The sequence below is a fragment of the Scardinius erythrophthalmus genome, assembly GCF_964197995.2.
Source record: "Scardinius erythrophthalmus genome assembly, chromosome: 25".
Classification (NCBI taxonomy): Eukaryota; Metazoa; Chordata; class Actinopteri; order Cypriniformes; family Leuciscidae; genus Scardinius; species Scardinius erythrophthalmus.
In genome coordinates this window covers 155178-169462 of record NC_138245.1, presented here as the reverse complement: position 1 = coordinate 169462, position 14285 = coordinate 155178, and the positions used below count along the sequence as shown (strand labels likewise).

General features: G+C 45.1%; 1 protein-coding gene across 2 annotated transcripts in view; it reads left to right on the top strand.

Moving 5' to 3' along the window:
- The window catches only part of mettl1 (methyltransferase 1, tRNA methylguanosine), a 53586-nt gene that overhangs the window by 33163 nt on the left and 6138 nt on the right, over positions 1-14285 (top strand). For both annotated transcript variants that reach the window (XM_081357056.1, XM_081357057.1), the window contains exon 4: positions 3131-3244. In XM_081357056.1, the coding sequence (XP_081213182.1) occupies positions 3131-3244 (114 nt within the window). The remainder of the gene's footprint in view (positions 1-3130; positions 3245-14285) is intronic.

Here is a 14285-nt window from a genome sequence, read left to right as displayed (position 1 = left end):
ACACCACTGCATCCCACGCTTTACACCACTGCATCCCACGCTTTACACCACTGCATCACACGCTTTACACCACTGCATCCCACGCTTTACACCACTGCATCACACGCTTTACTCCACTGCATCTCACGCTTTACTCCACTGCATCTCACGCTTTACACCACTGCATCACACGCTTTACACCACTGCATCCCACGCTTTACACCACTGCATCCCACGCTTTACACCACTGCATCACACGCTTTACTCCACTGCATCTCGCGCTTTACTCCACTGCATCCCACGCTTTACACCACTGCATCCCATGCTTTACTCCACTGCATCTCACTCTTTACACCACTGCATCCCACGCTTTACACCACTGCATCACACGCTTTACTCCACTGCATCACACGCTTTACACCACTGCATCACACGCTTTACACCACTGCATCACACGCTTTACACCACTGCATCACACGCTTTACTCCACTGCATCACACGCTTTACACCACTGCATCACACGCTTTACACCACTGCATCCCACGCTTTACACCACTGCATCCCACGCTTTACACCACTGCATCACACGCTTTACTCCACTGCATCTCACGCTTTACTCCACTGCATCCCACGCTTTACACCACTGCATCTCACTCTTTACACCACTGCATCACACGCTTTACACCACTGCATCCCACGCTTTACACCACTGCATCCCACGCTTTACACCACTGCATCACACGCTTTACTCCACTGCATCTCACGCTTTACTCCACTGCATCTCACGCTTTACTCCACTGCATCTCACTCTTTACACCACTGCATCCCACGCTTTACACCACTGCATCCCACGCTTTACTCCACTGCATCCCACGCTTTACACCACTGCATCCCACGCTTTACTCCACTGCATCCCACGCTTTACACCACTGCATCCCACGCTTTACTCCACTGCATCTCACTCTTTACACCACTGCATCCCACGCTTTACACCACTGCATCACACGCTTTACTCCACTGCATCACACACTTTACACCACTGCATCACACGCTTTACACCACTGCATCCCATGCTTTACACCACTGCATCCCACGCTTTACACCACTGCATCACACGCTTTACACCACTGCATCCCACGCTTTACACCACTGCATCCCACGCTTTACACCACTGCATCACACGCTTTACACCACTGCATCACACGCTTTACTCCACTGCATCTCACGCTTTACTCCACTGCATCCCACGCTTTACACCACTGCATCTCACTCTTTACACCACTGCATCACACGCTTTACACCACTGCATCCCACGCTTTACTCCACTGCATCTCACTCTTTACACCACTGCATCCCACGCTTTACACCACTGCATCCCACGCTTTACACCACTGCATCCCACGCTTTACACCACTGCATCCCACGCTTTACACCACTGCATCTCACTCTTTACACCACTGCATCTCACTCTTTACACCACTGCATCCCACGCTTTACACCACTGCATCTCACGCTTTACTCCACTGCATCTCACTCTTTACACCACTGCATCCCACGCTTTACACCACTGCATCCCACGCTTTACACCACTGCATCTCACTCTTTACACCACTGCACCCCACGCTTTACACCACTGCATCTCATGCTTTACACCATCATTCAATGAAGCTCTATGCACTGTTAATCTGAAGCCCACAGAAGTTTGGAGGTCTGTAGCTACTGATTGCAGAAAGTTGGCGACTTCTGCGTACTGTGAGCCTCAGTATGCGCTGACCTGCTCTGGGATTTTACAAAGCCTACCACTGCGTGGCTGAGTTGCTGTTCCCAATTGCTTCCACTTTGTTATAATACCACTAACAGCTGACCGTGGAAAATTTAGTAGTGAGGACATTTTAATTCACTGAGCTCCTGAGAGCGACCCATTCTTTCACAGATGTTTGTAGAAGCGTCTGCATTCCTAGTGCTTGATTTATACAACTGTGGCCAATGGCCATGGAAGTTATTGGAACACCTGAATTCAATGGTTTGGGTTTGGGTTAGGGTTAGGGATGTCCCAATACTCTTGGCAATATAGTGTATAGATGCCCAACAGTCATGCCAATAAAGCTTTGATTATTCTGGCGCACTGAAATTTTTACGGGAAATTCACTCTACGGGAATTTAACACTTTATTTTATTTAGGTTTAATAGGCATAATAAAAATATTAATAATAATAGTAATAATAATAAAGACACAATCAGTGAATGGATTTAAAAGGCTGGGATGGGTGAAAATGTTTTCTTGTAGGCCTGTTATTTTATGTTACATATTCTTTCATCATTTATTGATAATAGAAAACTTAATTTGTATGCTGTCTATAGGCAACATCATGCGCAATAATAGGCAATATGATAATATAATCATTTCTTAATTACGTGCTTTTGCTTAATTAAAAATAAATATTATTATAGACCTATCCATATCCATCCAACTTGCATTTTGAAACCAGTTTTCAAAAGTTTGCGTTTTCAGGCCACCAAAACGCTGTTGTCGTGTAAATGAACAGCCAAAACGCAAAAAATGTCTTCAGTTTTTTGTTGAAACCGGTGTCGTGTAAACAGCCCCTGAGACTTGACTAAACAAAAACCAGGATAGATTGACTAAATATGATAAAAGCTAAAAATGACATTTGACACAGGACTAAGGCTACATTAAAAAGTAGCTGACAAAATTAACACTACGTAGAAGCCAGCTAACTATAGGACTCAGTCGGAGATCATAACGCTTCAGAGTTTGAGCATTTCCTCCTCCAGAGCACAAGGTGGCGCTGAGAGCGGCTGAAGACAGCAGTAGTTCAGCAGTAGTTCAGTAGTTCTTCTACAGCAACAAGCTCATTTACCGTGACAAAAGGCTCCATCAAAGTTTCTTCTCGAGCTCAGCGCTATAGACAAGATTTCTTGACTTTAACCGTTTAAATTATGACAAGCTGGTAGTTTTAAGGAACTTCACTTTCAAAGTTGCGGAATTATGTATTACTCTCTCACTATTACTGCCATAAAAAGATTTGGTAAAAATAGTAAGAGTAGAGCAACTATCTTCCTTAACAGATGCTGTACAGTTCCACAAATCACAGGTAACCTTATGCTTTCATTTGTTTCTGTTTTTCTGCAGCTCAGTAAGATGTTCTTTCTCTTTCCGGATCCACATTTCAAGAAAACCAAACACAAGTGGCGCATCATCAGCCCTACGCTACTGGCGGAGTACGCGTACACACTCCGGGTCGGGGTAAGAGCGCTTTACTCTTTATGAGCCGTTCAAAACAAACCAGTGCCTGATGTTCAGTGCAAGGGGTTTAATTGCTAGCACATTTATCACCAGTTCAAATCCTTCATGATGACCTGAAAGGCCCGAACTCTTCCAGCTTTAGGAGACACCGCACAGATTTACTTCTTTTGATGTGCAAATCTACTTCAAGAGCGACTCTCTTTATTTATTAGCTTTACCTTAATGTTATTGATATGGAATTAGAGAAAACATGGCTCTGAAATAACCTTCTGTCAGTCTTGGCATATTATCTCTATGTATGTATGTGTGTGTGTGTGTGTGTGTGTGTGTGTGTGTGTGACAGCACTGAGGGAGGTAGATGAAGGCAGAACAATGGCAGACTTGTATTTGTGAATGTGGGTTATTAATACAGACTGACTGCACATTCAGCACTCATGTGGAACCAGTTTGTGTGTGTGTGTGTGTGTGTGTGTGTGTGTGTGTGTGTGTGTGTGTGTGTGTGTGTGTGTGTGTGTGTGTGTGTGTGTGTGTGTGTGTGTGTGTGTGTGTGTGTTGTCCCCTGCTGGAGGCGAGGAAACGTCTGGAAAGGCTGTAGAAAGAGAGAACCCGCCTTAAGGAGTGTATATGTAGATTTGATCTGGTGATACAGCTCAGCTAAAGCAGTGCAATAACATTAGAGATTAGAGTAAACGCTTTCCACGTCGTCTTCATTCCAGGCACATGTTAGTGAGAGTGAACGGCCACTGAAGTCCCTTTGATACTTCTGAGAATCTTATCTTCCGATTATTCTATCTGCACTGTCTAAAGAGTAAACGCCAATGACACGCGATAAGACCAATGTTTGCTGTCCCGCTGTTTCGACTCGCTCTGTCAGGGAATCTGGGACAGTTCAAAGTGTGGAAGGCAAGACCACTGCATTGATCTCCATATAAACTGTGCTGGGCTGGAGATGTGGAGGTGTGTGTGACACACACACTCTCAGGTGTTCAACACACACTCTCAGGAGTTCGACACACACTCTCAGGTGTTCAACACACACACTCTCAGGTGTTCAACACACACTCTCAGGTGTTCAACACACACTCTCAGGAGTTAGACACACACACTCTCAGGTGTTCAACACTCTCAGGTGTTCAACACACACTCTCAGGTGTTCAACACACACTCTCAGGTGTTCGACACACACACTCTCAGGTGTTCGACACACACACTCTCAGGTGTTCAACACACACTCTCAGGAGTTCAACACACTCAGGAGTTCGACACACACTCTCAGGTGTTCAACACACACTCTCAGGTGTTCAACACACTTTCTCAGGAGTTCAACACACACTCTCAGGAGTTCAACACACACTCTCAGGTGTTCAACACACACACTCTCAGGTGTTCAACACACACTCTCAGGAGTTCAACACACACTCTCAGGAGTTCAACACACACTCTCAGGTGTTCAACACACACTCTCAGGAGTTCAACACACACTCTCAGGAGTTAGACACACACTCTCAGGTGTTCAACACACACACTTGATCTTAGTGCTGCGTTCGATACTATAGATCACACAATACTCTTAGATCGGCTACAAAACTATACCGGTGTTCAAGGACAAGCATTAAGCTGGTTCAGATCATACCTATCTGACCGCTACCATTTTGTCTATTTAAATGGAGAAAAATCTATCATAACTCCAGTAAACTATGGAGTGCCGCAAGGATCTGTGTTAGGCCCTCTATTATTCTCAATATATATGCTGCCACTTGGAAATATTATAAGGAAACATGGAATTAGTTTCCATTGTTATGCTGATGACACTCAGATATATATTTCATCACGGCCGGATGAAAACGCTAAATTATCCAAATTGACAGAGTGTGTTAAAGATATAAAAGATTGGATGACGCACAATTTTCTTTTATTAAATCCAGATAAGACAGAGGTAATACTTATCGGTTCAAAAAACCGCCCACAAAACCTCTTACAATACAACTTTAACATAGTAGGGTGTCCTGTTACTTTATCCTCTACAGTAAAAGACCTGGGTGTTATATTAGATTGTAACTTGTCTTTTGAAAATCATATTTCATATGTTACAAAAACAGCATTTTTTCACCTTAGAATTACGTAACATGCTATCTGTTTCTGATGCAGAAAAGCTAGTTCATGCATTCATGACCTCGAGACTAGATTACTGTAATGCTTTATTAGCTGGTTGTCCTGCATCCTCAATAAACAAGCTACAGTTAGTCCAAAATGCCGCCGCTAGAGTTCTTACTAGATCAAGAAAGTTTGACCATATAACACCAATTTTATCATCACTACATTGGTTACCTATAAAGTTCCGTATTAATTACAAGGTGTTGCTACTGACTTATAAAGCCCTAAACGGCTTAGCTCCAGTTTATTTAACGGATCTTCTATCGCCCTATAATCCATCGCGCTCTTTAAGATCACTAAATTCGAGGCTTCTGGTCATACCTAGGATATCCAGATCCACCAAAGGAGGGAGAGCATTTTCACATTTAGCACCAAAACTCTGGAATAGCCTTCCTGATACTGTTCGTTGCTCAGACTCGCTCTCCCAGTTTAAAACTAGATTAAAGACGCATCTCTTCAGCCAGGCATTCATATAATATTTTAATCTTACAGTTAAATCCGGTCTCTACTTCATAAACGCCAGAGGAGAACTGGCCCCCGACTGAGCCCGGGTTCTCCCAAGGTTTTTTTTCTCCATTAGGTCACCTAATGGAGTTTTTCGGTTCCTTGCCACTGTTGCCTTTGGCTTGCTCAGTTGGGGATACTTAATTTGATTAATCGATTCACCAGTGCTATTGATCTGCATTACCAAACGTGGATGTTTTACACCAGAAACAAACACTGATGTACTATTTTATTTAATACTGTGAAGCTGCTTTGATACAATCTGTATTGTGAAAAGCGCTATATAAATAAAGTTGACTTGACTTGACTTGACTCTCAGGTGTTCAACACACACTCTCAGGTGTTCAACACACACTCTCAGGAGTTAGACACACACTCTCAGGTGTTCGACACACACTCTCAGGTGTTCAACACACACTCTCAGGTGTTCAACACACACACTCTCAGGTGTTCAACACACACTCTCAGGTGTTCAACACACACTCTCAGGAGTTAGACACACACTCTCAGGTGTTCAACACACACTCTCAGGTGTTCAACACACACACTCTCAGGAGTTCAACACACACTCTCAGGTGTTCAACACACACACTCAGGTGTTCAACACACACTCTCAGGAGTTAGACACACACTCTCAGGTGTTCAACACACACACTCTCAGGTGTTCAACACACACTCTCAGGAGTTCAACACACACTCTCAGGAGTTCAACACACACTCTCAGGTGTTCAACACACACTCTCAGGTGTTCAACACACTCTCAGGTGTTCAACACACACTCTCAGGTGTTCGACACACACTCTCAGGTGTTCGACACACACTCTCAGGTGTTCAACACACACACTCTCAGGTGTTCAACACACTCTCAGGAGTTCAACACACACTCTCAGGTGTTCAACACACACACTCTCAGGAGTTCAACACACACTCTCAGGAGTTCAACACACACTCTCAGGAGTTCAACACACACTCTCAGGTGTTCAACACACACTCTCAGGTGTTCAACACACACTCTCAGGTGTTCAACACACACTCTCAGGAGTTAGACACACACTCTCAGGTGTTCAACACACACTCTCAGGTGTTCAACACACACACTCTCAGGAGTTCAACACACACTCTCAGGTGTTCAACACACACACTCAGGTGTTCAACACACACTCTCAGGAGTTAGACACACACTCTCAGGTGTTCAACACACACACTCTCAGGTGTTCAACACACACTCTCAGGAGTTCAACACACACTCTCAGGAGTTCAACACACACTCTCAGGTGTTCAACACACACTCTCAGGTGTTCAACACACACTCTCAGGTGTTCGACACACACTCTCAGGTGTTCGACACACACTCTCAGGTGTTCGACACACACTCTCAGGTGTTCAACACACACACTCTCAGGTGTTCAACACACTCTCAGGAGTTCAACACACACTCTCAGGTGTTCAACACACACACTCTCAGGAGTTCAACACACACTCTCAGGAGTTCAACACACACTCTCAGGAGTTCAACACACACTCTCAGGTGTTCAACACACACTCTCAGGTGTTCAACACACACTCTCAGGTGTTCAACACACACTCTCAGGAGTTAGACACACACTCTCAGGTGTTCGACACACACTCTCAGGTGTTCAACACACACTCTCAGGTGTTCAACACACACACTCTCAGGTGTTCAACACACACTCTCAGGTGTTCAACACACACTCTCAGGAGTTAGACACACACTCTCAGGTGTTCAACACACACTCTCAGGTGTTCAACACACACTCTCAGGAGTTCAACACACACTCTCAGGTGTTCAACACACACTCAGGTGTTCAACACACACTCTCAGGAGTTAGACACACACTCTCAGGTGTTCAACACACACACTCTCAGGTGTTCAACACACACTCTCAGGAGTTCAACACACACTCTCAGGAGTTCAACACACACTCTCAGGTGTTCAACACACACTCTCAGGTGTTCGACACACACTCTCAGGTGTTCGACACACACTCTCAGGTGTTCGACACACACTCTCAGGTGTTCGACACACACTCTCAGGTGTTCAACACACACTCTCAGGTGTTCAACACACACACTCTCAGGTGTTCAACACACTCTCAGGAGTTCAACACACACTCTCAGGTGTTCAACACACACACTCTCAGGAGTTCAACACACACTCTCAGGAGTTCAACACACACTCTCAGGAGTTCAACACACACTCTCAGGTGTTCAACACACACTCTCAGGTGTTCGACACACTCTCAGGTGTTCAACACACACACTCTCAGGTGTTCAACACACACTCTCAGGAGTTCAACACACTCTCAGGAGTTAGACACACACTCTCAGGTGTTCAACACACACTCTCAGGAGTTAGACACACACTCTCAGGAGTTCGACACACACACTCTCAGGAGTTAGACACACACTCTCAGGAGTTCGACACACACACTCTCAGGTGTTCAACACACACTCTCAGGTGTTCAACACACACACTCTCAGGTGTTCGACACACTCTCAGGTGTTCAACACACACACTCTCAGGAGTTCAACACACACTCTCAGGAGTTCAACACACTCTCAGGTGTTCAACACACACACTCTCAGGAGTTCAACACACACTCTCAGGAGTTCAACACACACTCTCAGGAGTTCAACACACACTCTCAGGTGTTCAACACACACACTCTCAGGAGTTCAACACACACTCTCAGGAGTTCAACACACACTCTCAGGAGTTAGACACACACTCTCAGGTGTTCAACACACACTCTCAGGAGTTAGACACACACTCTCAGGAGTTCGACACACACACTCTCAGGAGTTAGACACACTCTCAGGAGTTAGACACACACACTCTCAGGTGTTCAACACACACTCTCAGGTGTTCAACACACACTCTCAGGTGTTCAACACACACTCTCAGGAGTTCAACACACACTCTCAGGTGTTCAACACACACACTCTCAGGAGTTCAACACACACTCTCAGGAGTTCAACACACACTCTCAGGAGTTAGACACACACTCTCAGGTGTTCAACACACACTCTCAGGAGTTAGACACACACTCTCAGGAGTTCGACACACACACTCTCAGGAGTTAGACACACTCTCAGGAGTTCGACACACACACTCTCAGGTGTTCAACACACACTCTCAGGTGTTCAACACACACTCTCAGGTGTTCAACACACACTCTCAGGAGTTCAACACACTCTCAGGAGTTCGACACACACACTCTCAGGAGTTAGACACACACTCTCAGGAGTTCGACACACACACTCTCAGGAGTTCGACACACACTCTCAGGTGTTCAACACACACTCTCAGGAGTTCAACACACACACTCTCAGGAGTTCAACACACACACTCTCAGGTGTTCGACACACACACTCTCAGGTGTTCGACACACACTCTCAGGTGTTCGACACACTCTCAGGTGTTCAACACACACTCTCAGGAGTTCGACACACTCTCAGGTGTTCAACACACACACTCTCAGGAGTTCAACACACTCAGTCTGAGTTCGACAAACACTCTCAGGTGTTCGACACACACACTCAGGAGTTCAACACACACACTCAGGAGTTCAACACACACTCTCAGGTGTTCAACACACTCAGTCTGAGTTCGACAAACACTATCAGGTGTTCGACACACTCTCAGGTGTTCGACACACACACTCAGGTGTTCAACACACTCAGTCTGAGTTCGACACACGCTCTCAGGTGTTCGACACACACTCTCAGGAGTTAGACACACTCTCAGGTGTTCGACACACACTCAGGTGTTCAACACACTCAGTCTGAGTTCGACAAACACTCTCAGGTGTTCGACACACACTCTCAGGTGTTCGACACACACTCTCAGGTGTTCGACACACACACTCAGGTGTTCAACACACACTCTCAGGTGTTCAACACACTCAGTCTGAGTTCGACAAACACTATCAGGTGTTCGACACACACTCTCAGGTGTTCGACACACACACTCAGGTGTTCAACACACTCAGTCTGAGTTCGACACACGCTCTCAGGTGTTCGACACACACTCTCAGGAGTTAGACACACTCTCAGGTGTTCGACACACACTCAGGTGTTCAACACACTCAGTCTGAGTTCGACAAACACTCTCAGGTGTTCGACACACACTCTCAGGTGTTCGACACACACTCTCAGGTGTTCGACACACACTCTCAGGTGTTCGACACACACACTCAGGTGTTCAACACACTCAGTCTGAGTTCGACACACGCTCTCAGGTGTTCGACACACACTCTCAGGTGTTCGACACACACACTCAGGTGTTCAACACACTCAGTCTGAGTTCGACACACGCTCTCAGGTGTTCGACACACACTCTCAGGAGTTAGACACACTCTCAGGTGTTCGACACACACTCAGGTGTTCAACACACTCAGTCTGAGTTCGACACACACTCTCAGGTGTTCGACACACACTCTCAGGTGTTCGACACACATTCTCAGGTGTTCGACATACTCTCAGGTGTTCGACACACTCTCAGGTGTTCGACACACACTCTCAGGTGTTCGACACACACTCTCAGGAGTTAGACACACACTCTCAGGAGTTCGACACACACTCTCAGGTGTTCGACACACACTCTCAGGTGTTCGACACACTCTCAGGTGTTCGACACACACTCTCAGGTGTTCGACACACACTCTCAGGAGTTAGACAAACACTCTCAGGTGTTCGACACACACTCTCAGGTGTTCGACACACACTCTCAGGTGTTCGACACACACTCTCAGGTGTTCGACACACACTCTCAGGTGTTCGACACACACACTCTCAGGAGTTCGACACACTCTCAGGTGTTCGACACACACTCTCAGGTGTTCGACACACACTCTCAGGAGTTAGACAAACACTCTCAGGTGTTCGACACACACTCTCAGGTGTTCGACACACACTCTCAGGTGTTCGACACACACTCTCAGGTGTTCGACACACTCTCAGGTGTTCGACACACACTCTCAGGTGTTCGACACACACTCTCAGGAGTTAGACAAACACTCTCAGGTGTTCGACACACACTCTCAGGTGTTCGACACACACACTCTCAGGTGTTCGACACACACTCTCAGGAGTTAGACACACACTCTCAGGTGTTCGACACACACTCTCAGGTGTTCGACACACACTCTCAGGTGTTCGACACACACTCTCAGGTGTTCGACACACTCTCAGGTGTTCGACACACACTCTCAGGTGTTCGACACACACTCTCAGGAGTTAGACAAACACTCTCAGGTGTTCGACACACACTCTCAGGTGTTCGACACACACTCTCAGGTGTTCGACACACACTCTCAGGTGTTCGACACACACTCTCAGGTGTTCGACACACACTCTCAGGTGTTCGACACACACTCTCAGGCATGCGTCGCGTCTGAGCGCGTTGTTGTCTTTGGAGCTCCATCGATTGATTTATAATTCTTGATTTCTCTTTAAACTCACTTACAACGAACATTTTCTACTTTTCCTCACCTCATAGTTATAACGCGGATTGTTGAGCAGACGCGTCTCAAGCCTTGTGATCCAACGCTGGATACTCTTATAGGTTACGTCCGTGGATCACGGCTGAACGCGTCTTCTCCGCACTCATTTAAGTTACAAACAAACATTTTTTCGCCTATCGTGCGTCTACTCTACACCCGTACCACTGAAAAGACGGATTATATCCAAGACTTAAGCCATAAATTAGTATTAATATTGATAGCACCACTGGTAGCGTCGTTGCTAACTTAACTTACTGTCCATCTGTTAAAATGGCGAATATATCAAATGTAAGTAGTCTACCTTTTGGTGCAGGTGAGGACACATTTGAGCTGCATGCGGTGCAGTCTGAGCTGGAAGCTGTTGAGAAACAGATCCACGACCTTTTAGTAAGAAAAGCCGAGCTGAGGGACCGGCGTTTGGCTCTCGAAACATCACGTGCCGAGGCACACAAATCAGAGATTAATGTTACTAACCCGCTGACTCCGACCTCGTCTACTCCGTGCGTTCCTCAACATCGGTCCCGAACGTCGAGGTCGCGATCAGCCATGGTCTCGTTCACTCCGGCTCCAACATGCCATCACGAAGCCTGGATTTTTCCGCAGCGGAAGTCGCGAGTCAGGTCTAGACCAAGAAAACTCTCTCCGACCCTCCCGGTTTTCGAGATATCCACACAAAACCGCTTCTCCCCTCTTCGCGAAACAGAACGCGATGCTGTGATCATCGGCGATTCCATCGTTCGACACGTACACGTTACGTTAAATAAAAGTAAGGTGCATAGTCACTGCTTTCCTGGTGCTCGTGTTTCTGAAATCGCTGCTCACGTTCCCGAGATTCTGAACGAGCGCGTCGGAACCGTTGTCCTGCACGCGGGAGGGGCCGACATCAGACTGCGCCAGACGGAAGTTCTGAAGAAAGACTTCAGGAATCTGATCGATACGGTACGCAGCACATCGCCTGATATAACGATTATTGTGTCAGGACCGCTTCCCACGTATCGACTAGGTCATGAAAAGTTTAGTAGATTATTTGCGCTTAATGAATGGTTAATGTCATGGTGCAATGAGCAGAAACTTCTCTTTGTAAATAATTGGAATCTGTTTTGGGAGCGTCCTAGGCTTTACCGTGCTGATGGCTTACACCCAAGCAGATTCGGATCGGATCTTCTGTCAGATAACATCTCCAAAATGTTAAATACCTTTTGACTAGTAAACAAAAGTCCAAATCATAGTCTCTGCTGCACCAATTTAACTGATATAAATAGTGTAGAACATTGCATAGAAACTGTGTCTATTCCTCGTTTAGTGAGATCAAATCATAAATCTACTGCAGGATCTAGAAAAAATCTAATTGTTATTAAACCAGAAAATGTTGCTATTGGTAATCAAAAACAATTTTTAAAGCTAGGTCTTCTAAACATTAGATCACTCACACCTAAGGCAGTTATTGTAAATGAAATAGTCACAGATAATAGCTTCGATGTACTTTGCCTTACTGAAACCTGGCTTAAACCAAATGATTATTTTGGTTTAAATGAGTCTACTCCAGCAGGATACTCCTATAAGCACGAGCCCCGTCTGAATGGTCGTGGCGGCGGTGTTGCAACAATCTATAGAGATTTTCTCAATGTTACTCAGAAAACGGGTTATAAGTTTATTTCATTTGAAGTACTTGTACTAAATGTTACGCTCTTAGATGTTCGAAAAACATCCCTATTATCTCTAGCCTTGGCTACCGTATATAGACCGCCTGGGCCTTACGCTGATTTCCTAAAAGAGTTTGCAGATTTTCTCTCAGACCTATTAGTTAACTTCGATAAAGCATTAATTGTTGGAGACTTTAATATCCATGTAGATAATCAAAATGATGCGTTAGGGGCTGCGTTTACAGATTTATTAAACTCCTTTGGGGTCAAGCAAAACATTACCGGACCGACTCATCGATTTAATCATACACTCGATTTAATTATATCACATGGAACCGATCCAACCGATATAGATATCATTCCACAAAGTGACGATGTCACTGACCATTACATGGTAACTTGCATATTACGTACTCCTGTAATATATCATGCTGCGCCGCGTTATCGATTAGGCAGAACAATCCTTCCATCCACCATAGATAATTTTTCAAACAGCTTATCGGATCTGTCTCAGCTGCTCAGTGAACCCAAACAAACAGATGAACTTGAGGAATTAACTAGCACTATGAGCACCATTCTCTCTGGATCATTGGATATTGTTGCGCCCATTAGATTAAAAAAGGTCAGAGAGAAAAGTAAAGCACCATGGTACAACAATACTACGCGTGTTCTAAAGAGAGAAACCCGTAATTTAGAGCGTAAATGGAAACAAACCAACTTAGAGGTCTTTAGAATCGCATGGAAAGACAGTATGTCACGTTATAAAAAGGCCCTAAAAGCGGCCAGGGCTGAGCATCTACGCAAACTAATAGAAAACAACCATAACAATCCTAAGTTCTTATTTAACACCGTGGCGAGACTAACAAATAAACAGATGTCTCCTGAACAAAGTATTCCATTACAGTTTAGTAGTAATGATTTCATGAAGTTCTTCACTGAGAAAATAGAAAACATCAGAACCACAATTGTAAACGTTCAATCCTCAATCGCGCCTTATAATTCAGCCTCAATTATCACGCCGCAAGAACAATTACAGTGCTTCACAACTATAGAACAAAAAGAGTTAAATAAACTTTTTACTTCATCTAAAACAACAACATGTTTATTAGATCCCATACCAACTAAACTATTGAAAGAAGTGTTACCTGTAGTGGAAGAGCCTCTCCTCAATATTATTAACTCGTCTTTATCTTTAGGTTATGTTCCAAAAACATT